General features: G+C 41.3%; 1 protein-coding gene across 24 annotated transcripts in view; it reads right to left on the bottom strand.

Annotated features, from left to right (window-relative positions):
* Window positions 1-22136, bottom strand: part of MICAL3 (microtubule associated monooxygenase, calponin and LIM domain containing 3) — a 299572-nt gene that overhangs the window by 39152 nt on the left and 238284 nt on the right. For 14 of the 24 annotated variants that reach the window (XM_077468826.1, XM_077468846.1, XM_077468830.1 and 11 more), the window contains 7 exons: window positions 21044-21106; window positions 16880-16981; window positions 15212-15325; window positions 14871-14959; window positions 12933-14682; window positions 11624-11718; window positions 2515-2565 (listed from right to left, as the gene is read on the bottom strand). In XM_077468826.1, the coding sequence (XP_077324952.1) occupies window positions 2515-2565; window positions 11624-11718; window positions 12933-14682; window positions 14871-14959; window positions 15212-15325; window positions 16880-16981; window positions 21044-21106 (2264 nt within the window). The remainder of the gene's footprint in view (window positions 1-2514; window positions 2566-11623; window positions 11719-12932; window positions 14683-14870; window positions 14960-15211; window positions 15326-16879; window positions 16982-21043; window positions 21107-22136) is intronic. The other 10 variants (XM_077468832.1, XM_077468839.1, XM_077468840.1 and 7 more) reach the window with 6 other exon arrangements.

Genomic DNA, 22136 nt, shown 5'->3' with positions numbered 1-22136 from the left:
TCTGTTACCCTGACTTGGTCATCCTTTAAATGGCATTTAGTCAAGTATTGCTCCCACTACTTGCTCCTATCCATTCATTATAACAAAATCCAGCTTTTGGTGCTGTCAGCTTGTTAAAATCGACAATTCACATGAATCGAATATGTCTGAGCGAAAAAAATAACACAACTATTTATTTTCAGTAATAAAAATGATGCCCTGAGCTGCACCGGCATTCCAACTACAACCTAGGAAAAAAAATCACATGGTCTCTGGCCAAGTGCATTGTGGGTTTTTGGCATTATCGGATTTATTTTTTTATTATTTTTAATCAGTCAGATTCTGACTGGGAGACCTAAAGTGAGATAAAAGAATCAGCCAGGCACAAACATTGTGCATCATTACTCAGCAGGATGCTGAGCCTGGGTTTGGTAATGAACAAACTTCATGTAATAACAAACCGTAACTTAGAAGCAAGGATTGGGAAACATCAATACTGACTGATAAGAATATTTGCATCAAAGGTCTGTGGACTCCTGACCATCACATACTATTCATGGGCTTGGTGTGCCATGCTCTCCATGCTGAGCTATATGTCTGTTCTCACACCAGCTGGTGGCATAGCATTAAGCAGTCTATTCTGATCTAAACACAGTTGTTAAATGTGAGGACATGAATGTACGCTGAAGAGCAGTGAGTGTAATGGCTTATTTTTTGACATAATCATAGGAGGGATTTCATGCAAAGCAAACAAAAGGTTTCCTTGAGAGGAAAAGGTATCTTAAAGGCCCAACACCAGACAAAACTTTTGTTTGTCACTTTGGACAGAGGGGTGAAGAGTTAGAACTCCTGCCAGGTTTTTAATGCGGTCTGTGTGCTCATTAGGAAGACAACCTCAATTCCCATCCTTGGGACAAGGAGTCAAAAGAAGAGGAAGTGATGGAGGAAAAAAGCACATTAGCATAGCGGGAGCAAAGGTCAGGTTTTCTTTTTTGCTTAACGGTGTTCTAATCCTGTGATACCTGTTCTCTCTCATTCCTTGTCCTGATATCGCCTGCACTGCGTCAATGCTTAAAATTTGCAGAGAATAGAAGCTGCCTCAAGATCAAAGAATTGATCGGCATCAGAATTCTTCGCTTATATAGTAGATAACGTCACTAGAATTCTGCCCTCCTTGTCCAGTTGGAGGAATATTTTCTGTTAAGACGACAAAATGGCAAAAAAAAAGGCTCAAATGCCTAGTGGACTACTTTAAATACATTTAAGCCAGAAAGCAAAAAATATACTCACAAATGACCACAAGGCTGAAAGCATATATATAGTGACAAACCCAAGTTCCGGCACAGATGCAAATCTGATGTGTTTCAAGGGCCAAATCCTCTTCCTCAGAGCATGAGGAGCAAGCAATGAGGAAGAGGGTTCGGCCCTCGCAAAACACATCAGCACGTGCTTGTAGGATACCTTAGGCTTGTGTATGGGACTTCTACATCTCGGTCCTTGTCATCAGCACTTGGGTTTATCACTATTTATGCTTTCAGCCGTGAGGTCATTTATGGGTATTTTTCTTATATTTTTGCTCTTTGGCTTTTTAATAAATGCACTTAAGGTAATGCACTAGCCTTTTTTTATAATTCCATCACCTTATCTGTCCCTGTGACGCCTGTCCCCCCTAATTTCTTATCCTGTTTTCACATTTTTGTCCTGATGACACCTGTTTCCCTTCATTTGCTGCTCTGGTGTCTCTGTAAAACCTGTTCCCCCTTCATTTCTTGTTCTGGTATTAACTGTTTTGTCCTAGCATCACCTGTTCCCTTTCTTTTCTTGCCCTGGTTTTACCTGTACCATCCTGGAGACACCTGTTCCTTTATTCCCTGTCCTGGTATCACCTGCGACACCTGTTCTTAAATTTCTGTCCTAGTGTTATTATCTGTTCTCTTCAGTGTCACCTCTCATATCTCTCTGACTCATGAAATTACCTATTCTCTCCCTGTGAGATCTGTTCACCCTCATTTACTGCCTGTATCACCTCTTCTATCCTGGTGACAACAGTTCCCATTCATTTTTTTGGTTTTGTATCACTAAAACAGGAAGTGAGAGAAAACCTCCTGAATGGGGACACAGCATTTAAAATTGGCCAGAGGTTATACTGTAAGTTCCCCTACTCCATTAATAACTAATAAAAAGTTTTGGATGAAGTTGGGCTTTATGATGAAAATATTTTTTACAATTAAAGGAAACTTGTATTAAGAAAAACATGTTGACTGCTGTTGCTGGCTTCTATCTGAAATTGAGGCTTGCCAGGTTGTCTTTGGCTTCAATGCTGTCACTGATGTGGGAACAAGCATGTGCCAGTGAAGGCATTTCCAAGAATATCAGCAAAAGCAGCTTCAGAATGCCCCTTAGTGCAGGTTTATATTATTGCTCATAGCAGATAGTAAGAGTTCAGGTGGCATTGCCTCATTGTAAGGTGGGAAGACAAGCGGAAAAACAGCATGGAAAGAGTTAAAATCAAGAGGATTATAATGATGTCACTACCTTGGATGAATATGACCGTCTGAATGCCAAGGCATGGGGGACATAGACCGACTGACACAGACACATGGTGGGGGAGGGCAAAATGAAGCAAATTATTTGGTTAAAGCAAATGAAATGAAAAAAATAAAAAAAATAATCAATAACACAATAATTAGCTGATTAAAAATGACATCAAAAAAGACAAAACTCTTTTGCTACGGAGGATGTTCACAGGGGATTATGGAAGAGCAGCACAGTAACCTAGGCAGGCCAAAATTTTACTATGGCACAAGAGGTGGTGACCATGTGCTGTGATATTCCCGAGATGGAAAAGCCCTAACGTCCGTTACAAGAATTGAATGGGTCACAAATGTGTTCCTTATTTCAGAATCAGTGATGCCATAACTGGATTGCTTTGCCTTTCTATGCAATGCAAGCAGATCATGGCAGATGGATGGGTTTTGTACATTGATTGCCTTTCTATGCAATGTAAGCAGATCATGGCAGATGGATGGGTTTTGTACATTGATTGCCTTTCTATGCAATGTAAGCAGATCATGGCAGATGGATGGGTTTTGTACATAGTTTATGCTGTCCATACAGGAGTCTTTTTTTTTTGTTTAAACAGCTGGTTGAACAAAAAAAAAAACCCGGTCTCAATTCCCCATCCACACACTTGATGTGGATAGGGAAATTCATGCTGCATAACTAATGTATCGCCATCAGAGTAAACTGATCAGCGCTGCCTGCTATAGCTTGCAGCGCAGATTGAATGAAAAAAAAAAAAAAACTACTGTGTGGTTTTACAGAAATCGATCAGTAGATCAACTTCTGTCCAAACTCCCTGCCCATGCATACATTCCTGCTGAACCAGTCAAATTTTAATCCATGACTGACTTTACTGAAAACATCACAGCACACTGCCTCAGTGCTACTCTCAGGAGCAAATATCAAAATGGCTTTGTGGGCTGGTGTCAGTCTGAAGGAGTGGGCATTTCTAGGCGGGCTGTATTTTCATTGCAGACTGCACCCACATTTGATGAATGGAAGGGGTGAGCAAGGGCCAGTCAGGCTAGCTAGCCAAAAAACGAAGTAGACTATCTGATTTTCTGAAGCTTCTACTGCACACTGTGAAAACCTCAAAGTGGACAGTAAATCACAATCCTATTTTTGTCCTGGTGACTATAATCACCAAAATGGAAATTATGGAAATCTTAGAGCTACAACAGGAAGTAAGGGGCAATATTTCAACTGGGACATCTTTTCTAGTCACTGAGTCAAATTCCCTCATCTTGGAGAGATTGCCATTCACTTCCTGTTGCATCACTAGTACAGGAAGTGAAGAGGAAAAGAGTTTTGGCTTTACATGCATTTCAATATTATCCAATATAAAAAAATGTAAAAACAATCCAACAGATGCCAACCCTGGGAACATAGAACAAAAAGTGCCTGAGAAATGGGTGCAGACGTCTTCCAATTTAACAGACAGCTCACTGCTATACTTGTGAACTGTACATACAGTATAACAAGTAAAGGATAGGCTTAAATTCAGGAAAGTTAAGAAAAGCCTTATATCTTACAACTTTGGTGGATATGGTTTAAAGAAAACATTCCTTCCGCATTTCTCAGGCTTGTAATTCAAATAAGAAGCAAAACCAATGACATAAAAATAAACTAATGAGGGCTTTTTATATTTTATCCTAGCAATGAATGGAATTTAAAGCGTCTCTCCACTTTGGCTGGGGAAAAGAATAATTATTAACTACTCGTTACATACAAGAAAATTAAATTTCAGAGTTCCACCTGCAGTTCTCTAATCGGGCATGGCTTTCTCTACCCCATAGGTGTGAATTGGGGGCATGGCGACACACCCTAATCACCACTTACCCACCCCCCGTGCACCGGGCCAATGTAAAAAGCCCTCTTGTACCAGAGGCCTGCGTCCTATACATTCAAAAGGGGGGCCCGGGCACTTGCTGAGCAGGAGAACCGGCTGTACTGTTGTGTTGCAGACACCGATCCTCTTGTTCCCCTCCCTGCAGCACTGCTAGCTTCTCCTCATCGTCCTCCCTTCAGCTGCACTGCAGGGTGATTATGGGGAAGAGGCTGGTAAATGTCATCTACTGGCCCCTTCCTTTTCTGAATGAACACAGTTACAGATCGGTACCGATCACTCCTGTGTCTTATATCGCTGAACCGCTTCCTATTCACTGCTGGCTTCTCATCTTCCTCCAACCATCTGTGCTGCAGGGGGATAAGGGAGGAAGGTGCCTGTAAATATGTATTTACTGGCCCCTTTCTGTTCTGAATGAACACAATGAGCGATTGGTACTGATTTAACCTGTCTCTATTCATCACTGAAGCATAGTAAACTGTTTACTATGATTCAGTTTGTGACTGAATCGGAAGCCTGTTAGTGTTTCCTTTTCATTCATCTATGCAGCTGAGGCCAAGTTTTAAATGTGAGATATTAGGGTCCGTTTTATTTCATTAAAGCCCCCCGCCCTCAATGGATCACTTAAAAATTGACATGAATAAAAATAATTGAAAAAAAAAAAAAAAATGCAAAAAAAAAAAAAATATTGCTTTGCCCTGTATAATTTCTGCAATGGCATAGCATCACAGCCATGGCATGTGCATACCCCTAACCACTGCATCTGTTGCTCTGTGTCTGAACTTTGGGGTGCACATCCCAATGCAATAGACTGCACACACCTATGCTCTCACCTCAGCATGGGAGGGTTTTTCCTGCTATAGTCACATGACTGGTGTCTGCTAAAAGCCAGTGACACGGGCAGAAAATTACATTTTTGGGAAGTTAGGTACACCAACAGCATACAGAGCACTTCGATAAAAGGAAACCGTGTTTCTTCTGTAACAGTTATAAATGCTAATCAACTTTTTTCACAAAAGTGGAGCTACCCTTTAAAAAGCTGCTGGTATTGACATACACTGGGATCATCATTAGTGATATGGGAGCACATTTATATTACTTACAATCCCATATAATTATTATTGTTTATTTTTTTGCAACAAAACCTGTTATACACTCCCCCACTGAACTCCATACAGAATATTGTTTTTTCAAAAAGCATTCCATCCAAAACATTAAAAGCACCCAGGTGTAAATACTTAAATTGGGAACTGCCTATCCCAAAACATTTTTTTCATCCTGGTGGCAGGCTGGACTTCTACCAGGGTCCCACTTACTATACAGCTGCTTTAGCCTAGGTTCAGACTAGTGCGATCTCAGACATTGCATGCGATTCACACCTGCACCGCAGGTGCGATCACATGCGATGTGCGAGCAATGCAAGTTCAGCCATACAGTTGTATGGGTGAACTCGCATTGGATTCGCACAGAAAAAAGTGCAGGGACTTGTTTTTCCCCGCACTGGAGTCAGATCGCATGGGTGTTCTCACCTACGCGATTTGATCACTGTACGAATTCACTGTTCGCACTGCGATCTGTGAACCATTCTGGGGGTGTCATTAACAATGAATTGACACCCGCAGTGGTTCGCAAAGAGTGTGAACTGCCTGCGGGAGAGAAGCGGTGCAGGAACCGACTCTGTAATCACACTGGTTCACTGCACCGCACTAGTCTGAACCGAGGCTCAGTCTGAAATATTAGACCAATTTGTGAGCCTCAAATCATTCCTTCCATGTCCTTGCTTAAGCTGAATACTTTTGCCAAAATCCCAGGTTCTTGTTCACTATATATATATTAAAGCAGAAATAAACTCTCTCCATCATTAACTATTTTACTCCTTTATGTTGATAGCATTAGTAAATAGAAAGTATATTATATTTACTTGTTTTAAACTTTTTTTTTTTTTACATTACTTCAATTGCTTTCTGGTTTCTGGCCTATGCCAAAAAGATACATCCCAGGAGTCCTCATGGGCATCTTTTTTCATCTGGAGGAGGGTATGTCTCATCTAAGCACACCTTCCTGCCTGCATGCCTGAGCAAAAGGCAAATGAATTTTAGGAAGTGTATGCGATATGATTGGCCAAGTTTAGAAATGCTAAGGTTTCATTTTTAAATGGGAGACATGGCTGGATAGATGAGTGCACTTAGAATAATAAAAATGAATTAAAGTGATTTTAAAGGTACAATTAACATATCATACCTACCTGCTCTGTGAAATGTTTTTTTGCACAGAGCAGCTCCAATCCTTCTCTTCTGGGGTGCCCTGCTGGTGCTCCTCCATTCAGTGTGCCCCCATAGCAAGGATCTTGCTATGGAGATACTTGTGCTGGTTTGATCCCGAGCTGGGCTGCGTGCATCTATTGACACACACAGGACAGATCATTCCCCACTGGATTGGATTGACAGCAGCATGCCTTCAAGTCCAGTGAGGAGAGAGAGAGAAGTGCTTCTGCTCTCTGGCACAGCACTGGAATGAGATCAGGCTCAGATAAATATTTAGGGGGTGGGGGGAGCTGATCACAGAAGGTTTTTCACCCTAATGCAGAGAATGCTTTAAGGCAAAAAAAAAAAAAAACTTCTGCCTTTACAACCACTTTAAATAGCGTTTTCAGTTTGTGGTGCTCAGATACAGTTAAAGTGGTTGTAAAGGCAGAATTCTATGCATTAAGATAAAAAAGCCTTCTGTGTGCAGCAGCCCCCCTAATACTTACCTGATGTCCCTCTCTGTCCAGTGATGTCCACGAGTGTTTCAACCGTCTGAGATTCTCCCTCTTGATTGGCTGAGACACAGCAGTGATGCCATTGGCTGTTGCTGCTGTCAATCAAAGTCAGCTAGCCAATCAGGGGATAGAGGGGGCTCTGTGTCTAAATGTACACAGGGAGCTGTGACTCAGATCAGGTGCCCCCATAACACCTTGCTGTTGGTTCACTGAAAAGGAGGGAAGGGCCAGGATCACAGAAGATGGACTCGAGAAGAGGAGGATCTGGGCTGCTCTGTGCAAATTCACTACAACAGAGCAGGTACACAAAACATGTTTGTTATTTTTATCGGGGGGGGGGGGGGGACGAGACTTTACAATCACTAAGTTTTGCTTTAATAAATTGACTTTGATTAATTACATTTCAACTATAGGTAAGAGCCTAACACGGTAGTTTAAAAACTCCCTTCTATATTTGAAGTCAAATCTAATTAATAGACTTTTCAATACTGAACTGATATATTTGTGTAATGTGTCAGTCACTAAGTGTCCTCTCTTTATGGATCACTAGAAACCCTTCATGAACTCAATGCCTGTTCTGGAGGCCAATAAATTACAGGACATTGCCAGAAGAAAATTTAGATTATGCACCCTTTTCTTTATATTAATTTTACTTATAGATTTTTTTTTTCTTATATTTAGATAAGTATTACAATTAACATATAAGGTGTTTATATTGTTATTGTATGTAGTTAAAGTGTTAAAAAACCCCAGAACAATGCATCAATTATATCAGGTCTCCCACAGTACATAGAAAATGGAAATACAATTATTTATTTTAGTCAATATAAACAGCTAAATACCTTTTCTCATCAGCAGTTTATAGCAGTACTTTATGACCTCTATCAATGCCTGGTTATAGCTTGTAGATTTAATTTTGTGCCGACTGTCCTATGAGGATGCAGGACCCCTGACCCTCTGTCTGGACAGTGCTGATTGGCCCTGTGATGATCATATGCATCCTCCCAAGAAAAGAACTCTCTAGCAATACACACCAAACTGAACATGTGCAGACTGACGCCACTATCTATCTTATCTGGGGACATTTTGGGGACAATGCAAGAAGGGGAGGATCTGTGCATACATGATACTGCATATACAGATTTTTACTGTTCTTTTAGATTTTATATGAATGGTTACCCTACTTATTTTGTCTGCTTCAATTAATTCAAATTTTTTAAACCTAACACAAATGTTCAAAAAGGAAAGTGAGAAAGGAAAGGAGGAAAGCAGAAAGAGAAAAACAAAAGAAATTAATCGGTGGAAAAAAGAAAAAAAAGGAAGAAAACCAGAGTAAATGACAAAAGGAAAATGTCGCCTTTGACTAGAATTCTTCTTTAAATAGCACTCACATGACAGTTTTCTGTGATTTGCAGCATCAATAAGGTCTGATTGGTTTCTATTATTCTCAGTGAACAAAACCTATTAAAGTGGGGTGCCCCTAAAAAAAAAAAAAAAAAAAAATACTGCAGCTGCTGACTTTAAATAATCGGACACTTACCTGTCCCAGGGTCCAGCGATGAGGGAGAGTGAAGCCCCCCCTAGTTCCCCGCTCCTCTCGCGGCGCCGTCATTCATACTGTGGGCACCCGGCTGTGGCTTCACAGCCAGGCACCCACTGCGTATGTGCGAGAGGCGCAGGGCGCCGAAATACGCCGCATAGTCATCTTGGACATGTGACAGGTCCCAGATGACTGTGCGGCGCGAGGGGAAGTGATGTCACCAGCCCGGGCAAGGAAGAAAGCAGACTACGAGGGACCCCCTGGCAACAGGTATTTAGAGGTGAGTAAAACATTATTTTTTTCAAATTATTATTTTTTTAAAAGAATTTTAAACACTTTTTTATTTTTTGGTGGCAACGCCACTTTAATGCCTATATTTTTTCTAGACTACATGTGGATTCTGTACTAGATGCAGACACATGGTACTGATACACGCTACATTTCCAACTACTCAGGATACTACCAGGTACCTCGGCTCTCTCCAGGTAAAAGTCTGGATCCTCTTGAAAGTGCTGGGGTGGGAGAGGGTAAAAAAATAAACTGCAAACTTATACATACAACAATGTATAAACCAGGGGTCTTCAAACTACGGCCCTCGAGTTGTTCAGAAACTACAATTTCGATCATGCCTAGTCATGTCTGTGAATGTCAATTTTACAATGCCCCATGGGATGTGTAGTTCAGCAACAGTTGGAGAGCCATAGTTTAAACAAACATTAAAGCTGAAGCTTGGGTATGGCAATTTTTATACAGTTATATTGGTCCAGCTTGCACCAATGAAAGTCTGTATGTGCCATGCCTGTGGGATCCCAGGTAAAGATGAACATTTCTGTAGTAAGTGCTGAAAAGTACATTGCTCTCCAGTAACTTCCGGCTTCCACACTGAGCAGTTGCCTTGATGCATTGTGAACACAGGTCGCTCCCTCAAAGGGAGGCCATTTAGGGAACACTTTTGCATTTTTTTTTTTAAAAAAGGTTTTATTTGCCAATCATACATACAAGTAATGTCATACATTAACCATGTTACAGATTATTTATACAGAAGATATCGTTTTAACATTCGAGGTGTCTTCCATTGGTACTAATTTTGTACATCTGGCATCCTTTTCATTTTTGTAAATAACAATTTTCCAGCATGCAGGTAACGCCCTGCTGGTATAACATTAATAATAAAACAGAATAAAAGAAAAACATCAAAAACTATTGTTGTGCTGTTACCCCACAAGTACCAAGATTATGCCATTGGTGTATTCACAGTATACCCTCCCCCCTTTCCTGAGTGATGTTGTCCCCCCTCCTTATCAGTCACAGATTACACTGTTTCTTTAGAATTGATCCATTTTCCCCATACTTTGTGGAACTTCTTAGGACACCCTCTTGCTTCATAGGTCAACTTACTTTTGCATTTTGTATAATGAATGCTGAATAGACAAGGTGGGGATGCAGGGTTGTGATGTCACAATTTCCACATTGTCCAATCAGAGAACACTTTATATTCATTGAGAAAATGCAAAGTGTTCTCTGACTAGCACCTCTGCTAAGCAAGCAACCTCCTATATTCAGTAAAAAGCAGAGCAGCTGCTCAGCATGGGACCTGGAAACGAGCAGCAATCACTGTAGTAGTGTTGCCTACTACAGTGATTTCCAACTCCCACGAGGTTTCAACAGGTTTGGCACATACAGTGCCACACTTTTCAGATATTTGTGAAAAAAATAATGAAAATCATTTATCATTTTCCTTCCACTCCACAACTATGTGCCACTTTGTGTTGGTCTATCACATAAAATCCCAATAAAATACATTTTTGGTTGTAACATGACCACATTTGGAAAATTTCAAGAGGTATAAATACTTTTTCAAGGTGTAAAACCCCTGGACCCCCTTACAGACATCGCTACTTTCTGACTATGTTATTACGATTGAACCAAATGTGAGTGTAATTTTATTATTATTTTTTAATAAATTGGATGTTAAAACGGTATCACGCTATGCTAGTTTTCTACTTCTATGGTCTTTGATACCTGAGCCCCCTATTTTCGTGGGATGAGCACTATAGGAGGATCGCTACGGATGATTTCATGACCTGAAGACTTGCAGGAGATTACATACTAGATGTATGATTATCTGGTTTGCTAACCTACAGGCCCATATGACTCGAGAGGCGTAAGCCTTCCTCTGAGTCCACGTCATTTGGTAAGCCTCCTCTCCCCTTCTTTATCACGGTGGTGGTGGTATTATTCTACACATCAGAAGTTGAATTTCACCTTTTTTCACGTCACCTCAAGTTTGGAATTGTGATTGATATTACACATTTCAAGGACTGTTAGACGTTCACTTGATGGACTGTATATGTTAAATTAATTTTATTTACCTTAACCTTTTGTGTGCATGAGGTTCATGCACTCTTCCACCTGGGAGTAAGATCTCTTGATGTACAACGGAAGTTACACATATTTTCTTTTTTTTGAAGTGTATGTAATTTTCTTTGCTTGAATTAGTGCCTTATTGGTTCATGTGGTTTGTTGCCACCTAAGCGCCACACTTTTTTGTTTTAATAAATACTTTTTCAAGGCACGTTACATACTTACATAGGCTCAAGCTGGATTTAACTACAAAACTGCCATACTATAACTTCAGCTTTAAGTATAAATCAGGTGTACCTTTCATGCATAAACAAAGTAGACAGGCATTCTGCGCAAAGAATCCATATCCATAAGGCACAGCTTTTAAGAAACTAGAGATTTTCCCTTTTCCTGCTTCAGTATAAAATTTTTGATTGCACTGTGTACAAATGACCGATGCATTTATGGCAGCTTGTGCAATCATTTACAGTTAAAGAAGATAATACATCTGAATACAGGCCATTACTGAGTGTTACCATAATATATGGGTATAACTGGAAGTCAACTATGCTTTCACAACAGTGATGCTTACCTCTCGCTTTGATTTCTGTGAAGACTTCTCTAAGACATCATCGCTTGACAGGTCTGAGTCTTCAGAGAAGCTTAGGTGCCGCCGAAGTGGCAGTTCTAAAAATACAGGACACAGGGCAAAGCAATTCATTTAAGGGGTAAAAGAGCAAGCTGTCATCTAATGTTAACACAAAACTGAATAATTAGCCCCATCAACTAAAGTTGTGTCTTGTTGAGTGGTTCTACAATTTGTGTTACTTCAGTACAGATCATTTATAACTGCTTTCTATGACAAGTGTTCTTGAAAGTACTTCCTTGTGATTAAAGCTGAATGTACTGTATTTTATATCTACAGTTATAGAGACAGTGTCATTTTTTTCTTAGCATTTATTATACATCATACAATGTGTGGCCCCTCCAAAGGATCCGGTTTCAGGTGTTTCCAGCTAAAAGTACTGCTAATACTATAGCATACAAAGACATCAGACAATTGTGCATTTACAACCTTGTGATAACAGTTCATGTAAGGCCATAAAAACATTGCTCGACTAGTTTAGGTTGGAGAAACTTTGATTACACAGAGCTCAGACCTGAACCCTACTGAAAGCAAGGTATACACAACAAGTTTTTTTTTTTTTTTTATTAAACCAGTGGGTTAAACAAAAGAAAAGATGCTCACAGATCTCCACATCCACACAAGTGATGGCTGGAAGTGCTTTTCAGCAGGACTCAATAACATGCAGCAATAATTTACAGCAGGACTGTTGAGCAGAAGCCGGTCTGTCCACTGATTTCTGTTGCACAGAGAGGGGTAAAGAAGCGCATCTGACAACCAGCTACTATTGCACAGAGAGCGTTAAACAGATCAAAACTCTGTGACCAGTTCAGAATTTTGATACATGTATATCCATCTAAACATCTTTGCAATTAATTAGCATGCTGATTGTTAGTCAGGTTTTTTTCCAGAAGAGTAGAGGCAGGTATGCTGGAACAGAAAAGGGTGTTCTTCAAACTATCGCTTGGACAACTGTCTAAAGCATCTTTGTATGCTGTATCATTACCAGTACCCTTCACTGGAAACAACTGAACAAAGTCATTTGGAGAGGCACAAATATTTGGTCATATAGTATATGGAGTTGGTAAAAGGACACCTACAAACACCTAGAATTCGGAGAATGATCGCAAAAACTCATTCACGCTTTGAAATGTGGAGAATTTTCCACGAATCTCTAAATGAGAATCTGTACATTTGTAAACAGCAGTGAGTTTGTACAATCTGTTGCTTATACCTGGTATACAAACAGTAATAATTGTAACCTTGTTATATGTACCTGCTCCGCGAACCATATTGGGCACTTTGACCTTCCCTGAGTCCACGGTGGTGCTGCTGGATGGTGTGCTTGGGGAAGACTTGTCATCCGCTGTTTTCTTCTTCTTCTCCTTCTTGTGCCCAGAGAAGACAGATTTCCACAGTGATTTGGGTTTAGTACCTTCATCTGTTTTATCAGATGAGCGATTTGCCTCCCCCTTTGATTTTTTCTCCTTCTTTCTTGGGGAGAACAGGGAAGGCCTCTTTTTGGGTTTCCCACCAGAGCCCTCCGAAGATGTGATGGAGCCATCAGCAGGTGGCAGAGACAAAAAGACTTCCGCAGAGTTCTCTAGTCTCAGAGTGGATGCCTCAGGATGAGTCCCTGTTCGTCTGGACTCTGTTGGAAGATCTGTAGTGAGTTTGGTGGAAGATGAGCCTTGGGCTCTGGATGTCCTCGCAGATGGGACAGTTTCCATCTGCTTCATTTTCATTAGCTGTTGTGTCATGGCATCCCTTAATGCCTGATTTTTTACAGACTTCTCTCGTGCTCTCATCCTCTCCTCAGCCAGTTCTTTAACTTCTGGGGTTACTTGTGGAAGGCCTCTCTTTCTATGGTCCCTCCTTTCCAAGGAAGTTGGCAATTCTCCATTCTCCTTGGTAAGTACCAGCCTTTGTGGATTTCTCTGGCTGGTTGGTGGGGTGTAGAACCTTTCCTGGAGGCTAGAATTCTCAGTTCTTTCATCATAAGTGTCCTCAACATCATCTGCAAAAGGTATTTCATCCACACTCTCTACGAAGGACTTTCGAATTTCTTCTAACCTTGGAGTGGGTTTGGGGACCTCTGGGTCTTTTACTTGTGCTTGGGGGGGTGTTTGGGTGGCCTCTGGTCCATTCTGCCAAGAAGCCCGACTATGGCGAAGAGTAGCAGGCTCTTCTCCTTGGGGTGGGGGAGGAGGGGGGCTTGAAGGAGGAGTAAGCATAGCAGAGTCCGATGTATTAAAGCTCTCACTGGCCACTGTCCGGGTATTGGAATGGCTATCATTCAAACCTAGGCCAGAACTGGTTGAAATGTCCTTTTTTTCGCCTTCTGAGCTCTTAAGCTCCTTCTCAGATGGTGATATTGGTGTTAGCGGTGAAAGGAGCTCAGTATCCAATCTGCTTGGATTCACCTTCTTTGGGACCTGTTGAGGTTTAAGTGATGGAGATTTCAGCTCCTTGGGAGTGGACTTGGGTAGCTGTGTCTGTGGATCAGACGTTTCAATGGCTGGAAAACTAATTTCGGGTGTCCGACTTCTGTCAACAGGTGTTAACCCAAGGCTACGACGAATCTCAGCGCTTTTCATCCAGAACTCTTCTATTAAATCAATGCGTTTCATCGCCTCCTCAGAATTGGGGCTGGCCAGATCTTGACCAGTATAAGGCAGTTTGGTCAGAGGAGTTGAAGTGATTACTGGGGAGGGCTGAAGGCATACAGGGGATGTGGCTGAGGTGGGACTGGCTGGCTCTGTCGAAGGAAGAGGCTGAGAACAGATGGGTGAGGTTGGTGTCCTCAGTGGACGTCCAAGAGGTGAGAGTGGAGACGATTTCACAGGAGAAGTAGGGATAACTGGTTCATTTGTTGCAACTGGTTGGGAGCACACAGGTGAGACAGGGGTCTGAGGGTTCTGTTCTGAAGGATTAGTCACTTTGCTTCCTGTTTGTAGCAGGAAAGGTTCAGGGAAGAAACGTACTCCCGGAGCGGTCATGTCCTGCAGAGGAGACCTCATGGAGGTCTAAGAACAAAATTTAGATAGAAAATGTCATCAACCACTGGATAAAACAATTCACATCTTAACAACCAGTTTGTTTTGAGGAAGAAAAGATACATTATCGTTCAAAACGAAGAAATCAAGGGTATGTGCACAAAACTATTTCTTTAAATGGATGACATAACATTTCCAGATAAAATCCTCTCACCCACCTTCCCAACATCCTCTTTAGGGCTTCTGATGGGAGACAAAACTGCTGTCTGTGGGGTAACTCCAACCGGACTAGGAGGTCTTTCTACTACTGAAACAAAAAGATGGCAATTATAAGAATTCACAGCCAAGCTGACTTATTTTCTTGCTCACTTAATATCCAATGCTCCTTTAGGCAACATTATACCCACTGGTTATCTATAGTGCTGTGTCCCCCAAAGCACAATAAAGTATTTAACTGCCCTTTATGAAAACCCCCTTATCTTCTTTAGATGGTATTTTATTTTTTATTTTCATGGGGTCCTATCATACATAAAATTACTATGATTAACAGAAGCTCTACCCTGATAAGCCGGAGCCACTGCTTCCAACTCCAGATCCTCATCCAGTTTAAGTTTCAGTCTTTCTGCCTGCTGCAGACGTTCTTCTGCTTCTGCGTCTGATGGAATGTCATCATCTGATCGATCAAATAAGAAATTTGGTTAAGCATACTTGGTACTCCTTATGAAGTTCCTGCACTAAAAGTGACAGTTTCTCAGGGATGTTATTTAATTTTTTTGACATGTTGATACCTTTTGGCTTGGTCAGTTACAATGCATTACTGACCCATATAACAGCTGGAAGCCATTTTTCACGCAGGGAGCCTACTTCCTCAGCATTTTATTTTTTTCCACTCAGGCAATGCAGTAATACATCAAAGTCCAGTACACACTGTTGGTCAGCAATCTGATGATCTGGGAACCCCTTTTTTTAACATAAGAGTTATTCCCAAACACACTCACTGCTGGCACTTTGGTATTGCCCACATACAAAAATTCTGATGAATCAAAGTGTCTTAAAAAACAGATTCAAACTTGCCTTAGAAGATTAAATCTGACCAGTAATACAGAAAAGAAAGAGAAAGTTACACAGCAAAGATTCAGAAAGTGGAGCCACCCACTCCACGTTTGAGGAACTCTTTAGAATCTGCCATCTACAGATAACTCCATGAACAGTTCATTGAATTTTTTTACCTGTTGCCTAGAATTAACACAGTTAAAGCTATACTAAATGCACACTGTTTAATTTACATTATCCCTTCTTTTTCTGTATGAAGATGATGGCACAAATATTTTAATAAAAAAATACTGAAGTACCTTTTTCCTAATTGATATACAGCTGTGACATGACCCAGCTCTTTCCCAGCCTGTCTGGCAGAAAGCAAAAGCAGGAGGAGCTTCTAGTCCTCTGCTTCTGGTCACATGTTCAAAAAGAAAAGAAAAAGCCTTTGGAATACAGGGGAGGAAAAATAAATAAAATCAATAAATGGTTTTAAATTGGCATACAAATATATATTTAAAATCAAATCTTTATTATTTTGTGGAAATAACATGGTGTGGGCAGATTTCTGCCAGTCACAGGCTGTATCATACCCCCCCCCCCCCCAGCCTGTGCCACAGAATAAGAGGGAGACAAAGTCCCCATTAAGCTACATGTAATATCCTACCCCATTGTATTTAACTAGTTAGTGGCCATGGAGGAAGAGGGCTGTCATTTACCACTGTGTATACACCTACACTTGACTATAGTCACATAGGCTTCTCAGATGCGATAGGAAGGAAATGCTCAGCATAAAAACTCACTGAAAACTGAGCATGTGCAGAGTTGCCACCACAGCTGCAAAATCCTTAGCTGAATTGGGGACATGAACAGAAGGTGGAGACAGAGCAGCAGCAGAATCAACCAGTTTTTTTTTTTTTTTTGCAGAATACAGAAAACAAAATCATAGTGACTGAGAACAGCATGTAATACAGCAATTATTAGTGGAATTAGATTTTTAGAATTTAGATTTTTTATTTTTTTTACAAATTCAGCTGGCAAACACAGAAATCAGACCAAATCAGAAATCAGAATGTAATGCATATGTACAAACTGTACATGACAAGATCGATATGCAGAAAGGAGATGTTCTCTAAATCTATTTTATCAATTTCCCTTACTGCAGTATCACCAAGCACAGAGGCCTACATACCGTCACCAAGATCAGCAGATGTGTCCCCATCACCTCCCGCTTCAGCCTCGGCAAGACCCGATCCAAGAACTTCTGCCTCTGCGTCTTCATCCTCACATGGTGCTGAGGGAGGAGACAGGGAGACGGATGGAGAGAACACCCAGGAAAAAAGCAGAACATTTTTGAAATGACAGATAGGACAAGAGGAGGATGGGTGGGGAAGACTGAAGGAACAGTGGAGAACTCACAGCCATCCTGACACAGCCCACCCTGACACAGCCCAGGGTTAGTTATATACCAGAAGTAGATTGTGCTAAAAAGCATTAGTAAGCATGTATGCAACACCACCTCTCTGCCATCAGGGGGGGCACTAAGGAAGAGAACTGTTTGCATCTAAATTTATTTTAACTTCAGAAAATCAATTGCAAAGTCAATCACATAAATGAAAAACTGCTTCTAACACACTAACATTTTGGGAGAAACTTGAGAAGATACCCTTGAACACAAAAAAGGTGGTTGAAATTGGTTAAACACGATTCAGCAATGTGCCAGTGTAACACTTCAATGTATTGATTATCTCTGAGGCCGCGTACACACGCGGGGACTGTTCGCTCAACTTTGTCCGCTGAACAGTGTTTCGGCGGACAGTCCGCTCGTGTGTGGGCTTTCAGCGGACAGTTTCAGCGGACAGTCTGCTGAACAAAGTTTTTCGGAAATTCCGAAAAACTGTCCGCTGAAACTCTGTTTCAGCGAACAGTCCCCTCGTGTGTAGGCTTGTTCGTCAAACTAAGTTCCGCGCATGCTCAGAAAGGATTTACACGCCAAAGTTTGCATTGCAGTGTATAGGACGTCGTATTTTTCGTCCCGTCGTACGTGCCGTTCACGTCATCGCGCACGGTTTCAGCGGACTGTTCGTTCGTCGTGTCTGGGCAAGTCCGTCCATGCTAATTTTGAGCGGACTGTCCGCTGAAACTGTTTGACGGACAAAGTTGAGCGAACAGTCCCCGCGTGTGTACGCGGCCTCAGAGATTAAGAGTTCTCCGCCTGACTATGCCTTCATTTGCTTTTCTATCCAGGATGGAGCCATCTTTGTTCAGTCATAGTCCAGGGTAACCATCTACGTCCTGGACTAAAATTCTAGCTCAGAGATGGCACAACCAAGTCAGTCCTGGTGCCTGTGCAATTCTTGGCTGTGTCAATCAGTTGAGGTCAGGACTCTGTGTAGGTCAGTCAAGTTCCTCCACCCCAAACTCGCTCATCCATGTCTTCATGGACCTGGCTTTGTGCACTGGTCCAAATCATTTGGTGGAGGGAGGATTATGGCGTAGGGTTATTTTTCAGGGGTTGGGCTTGGACCCTTAGTTCCAGTGAAGGGAGCTCTTAGGGCATCAGCATACTACAACAATTTGGACAATTTCATGCTCCCAAGCTTTTGGGGACAGTTTGGGGAGGCCTTTTCCTGTTCCAACATGACTGCGAGTCAGTGCAAACAAGATCCATAAAGACATGGATGTGCGAGTTTGGGGTGGAGGAACTTGACTGGCCTGAACTCAACCCAATAGAACACCTTTAAGATGAATTAGAGCGCATACTGAGAGCCAGGCCTTCTCTTTCAACATCAGTGCCTGACCTCACAAATGCGCTTCTGGAAGAATGATCAAACATTCCCATAGACACACACCCAAACCTTGTGGACAGCCTTCCCAGAGGAGTCAAAGCTGTTATATAAGGGTTGGTCAACTTAATTTTGAACTCTATGGACTAAGAATGGGATGCCATTAAAATTCATGTGTGTCCCAATACTTTTGGTAATATAGTTTATGTTTGACATAGATCAGACTCATGTTGCAGCCTCTCATCTTGTGACTTGCTACATGTTTGGGTGAATTGTGCTGTGCAACAGGTCTGGATCCATGGGGCAAATTAACCCATTACAACAATTGTACTCAAGATTGTAATGAAACTACTGTCACAGTGTTTTTCTGTTATAGTGCCATTTAAAATAAATTATGCAGCACCCCCTATTTGCAGAGAGGAGATGCAACTAGTCACAATTCTCATTGGTTAATCCCTTCAAGAAGGCAACAAACAAGTTTAAAATAATATAAAGCAACATAGTAAGAAGTTAGTTATATGCTTTTGCAAGTGGCTCAGCTGTTACCATTCGTGGCTGTATACAGAACAGTCACAAGAATTTGGGCATTCAATATTTTATACAGTATTGGACATAAGCATAGCAAAATCTCCATTTCCAACATAGAGCATGTGCTCAGTTCCAAGGAAAGCAAAGAAAGCCACAGTTAGTATCACCACTACCCAGGAGATAGAATATTTATTTGCTTTTTTAACAAGAGAATAGTATAGTAATTCTCAGTGTAATTTTGGGCTGTCATCATGTCAAAGTAATACATTAGGCAAAACTATTCATGAGCATTAACCTATCCCTAAAAACCTGACCCTAACACATTACCCTCCCCTACCTGAACCTTAAATCCGGCCACACATGGATTGAAAATTTGCCAGTTCAGCAAGTACCAGCCGAATTTGGATCCATGCGTGTTCACTGTGGTTGGACAGAAGCTGATCTACCGATTGACCTCTATTCAACCACTCAGCCTATATTTTCTCACTCAATCAGTGCTGCAGACTATTATCTGCAATGCTGATCTGTGTATTCTGATAGTGAGGGAGTCTCCCCGCTGTCAGAACACAATCACACACCAGGATTCCTGCATCCACATGAAGTGTGTGGATCTGGCGATCCATTACGTTTTTTCATTCAACCCACTGGTATCTAAACGCTAACATTTAACTTTACCACTGGCTGAATAATAACACTTAAATCTCCCCCTACGTGACTAACATTTAACTCTCCCCAAGGATAATGCCATAAACATATCATTATAGACATGAATGATTATTATACAATTATTAAATCCAAAAAGTGCAATAGGGCTCGACCTGTCGCGTTTCGTCTGACGATCACCAGATGATGTTGTCTTAGAGAAAACACGTCTGGAAGAGCCCTGCTGATACCATTGCATTGTCAACATTGACAATTTTACAAGAGCTTGTTTTTATTCATCCAAATGTGAGTGTTCCCATTTTTATTAAATTTCAATTTATACCTATGGGTTCACACTGTGGAGTATTTCTTTTTGGTCACACTGCATGATTATATGGGAAAGATTCAGCCAACCTTTATCTGAGCATATCAGTTCGAGCAAGTGCCTGTTTGAGCCATCTGCAGGACGGAGGGATCATTTCCCATCTTGGTCGGGATTACAAGGGAGGATGTTCCATTTATTGGTGTTTATACCACAAGCCCTAAAAACTCAATGAGCGTATGCTCTTTTGAGTCCACCGGCTCCAGTAAGCCTTCTTACAATTGGTGGTGGCTGTCTTCCATATTGATTTATTCACCCCAGTATTGATGTCACAATGATTACTTTTTCTCATCTGATTTAGTTTCCATATTCACACTTTTTTTCATTTTTTTACTCTATGGACTCATTTTTTATGGACATAACTATTGCACTTTATGGATGTAATCATTGTATAATCATCATTCATGTCTATTAATAATGATATGGTTTTGGTATTATCTTTGAACCCACCATAGATTCTGTAGCCTTACACAGTTTTTTATTTAGCGCCGGAAAATATTTTACGCTGTTTGTTTTGGGTGTAAGCATGATTAATATATTTTTATTTTTACTGTATTTAACTCCCCAGCCTGAGCCCTGAAACTTAACACTCTCCCTGCCTGAACCCTAACTTTTAAACCTAGTTCCACCTGAATCTTAACTCTTCACTCTCCCTACTTTACCCCTAATAGTAATACTTAAAACACCCTCGCTACCTGAATGCTGAGCCTTAACATTCTACCTACCAGAACCTTACCGCCTAATTCTCCCTCTGCATGAACCTTAACTCTTCCCTAACCAGACACCTAATACTGAACCCCCCCCCCCCCCCCCCCCACTACCTGAACTCCTTAACTCTGCTGAAACATAAGCCATACATACCCCCCTTTAATGCTACCAAAGAAATAACACAAGTGTGTAAAGACAGAGCGTGCGCCACACAAACTGTAGCCAGCGCAAAGCGTGCATGCACAGCGCAGCTTCGGCCTATAGCCGCAAGCACAGAGCTCTTTAGTGGGGTCATGGTGACCCCATCTACCTCTAGACACGGACTCCAGCCACGCTCTAACAGGGTCATGTTGATGGGATGGAAGCTTGAGCACTGCGACAGAGGAACAATGAAGAGTCAACCAAAATAGAAAAAACCCTGCAAATTGAATCAGTGCAAAATGACTTTTTCCTGCTCTGGCACTTGACCTGAGCCATTAAATGTGGTTTATTTTTCGGCTTTAAATACTTACATTAGTATCAAAAACTAAAGATAAGAGAACCAGCAAAAAATGTTTTCACTTATTAATGATAAGACACAACAGCGATGTGTACCTGGTATATAGACACTGTGGACTGGCCACGTTAATTATACATCAATAGGACTACTTTGTAAAGGTTTAGTAAAGAAAAACTGGAATTTTGACTTAACTGTAAAGCCATATCTTGGAGTACAGTGCAGTATACAGGATCTGTAGATCTAGACCATGGGTTAGTTGCTGCTACCATCAGCAAAAGCTTTGCTGGACCCCCAACCCTACTCCATGGGACTCAAGTTTTGTGGCAAGCAAGTCAGGAGAAACAGATAACAGAGGGGAGGGACTTGTGTCCTGTACTGTACTACAAGATTCAGAATTTACAGGTAGTCAAAAATTCCTATTATCTTATTCATACAGTACAGGTCACAGGATCAGTAGTTATAGACCATGGGATATCCGCAAACAATACCATGAGGAGTAGGCAAACAATATTGCAAACAAAAAACAGGCCCACAAAACAACAAAAAAACAAGGGTCAAAGGACTCAAAACACTCAGATGTCAGCTTGAAGCATCAGCAGACGCCTGGAGGGCCACCTGATAAAAGTTTGAGAAGGTATGAACAGAAGAACAGGTCGTGGTTTTACAGAGTTGTTAAACAAATACCTGATGCAGAAGGGTCTAGGAAACAGATCTTGTAGAGTGAGTTTGATAGGGAATGAGGGAGTGGAACCCTATCTTGAGAGCATAAGCCCTGGAAACAAGCTTTGGACATTCGGGCAATGTGTACAGCTGTCCTTTCCGACAGAAGCTAGTCTAAGGACCGGCCTTTGTCAAAGGGACATGCTGTAAAACCAGCATTCGATTAGTGCTTGCAGTCAATGGC

The sequence above is a fragment of the Lithobates pipiens genome, unplaced genomic scaffold, assembly GCF_037356315.1.
Source record: "Lithobates pipiens isolate NorthernLeopardFrog02 unplaced genomic scaffold, aLitPip1_a1.2 Scaffold_8, whole genome shotgun sequence".
In the NCBI taxonomy this organism is placed as follows: Eukaryota; Metazoa; Chordata; class Amphibia; order Anura; family Ranidae; genus Lithobates; species Lithobates pipiens.
Note: the sequence above shows the minus strand (reverse complement) of the source record. Positions and strands in the feature narration are given on the sequence as shown.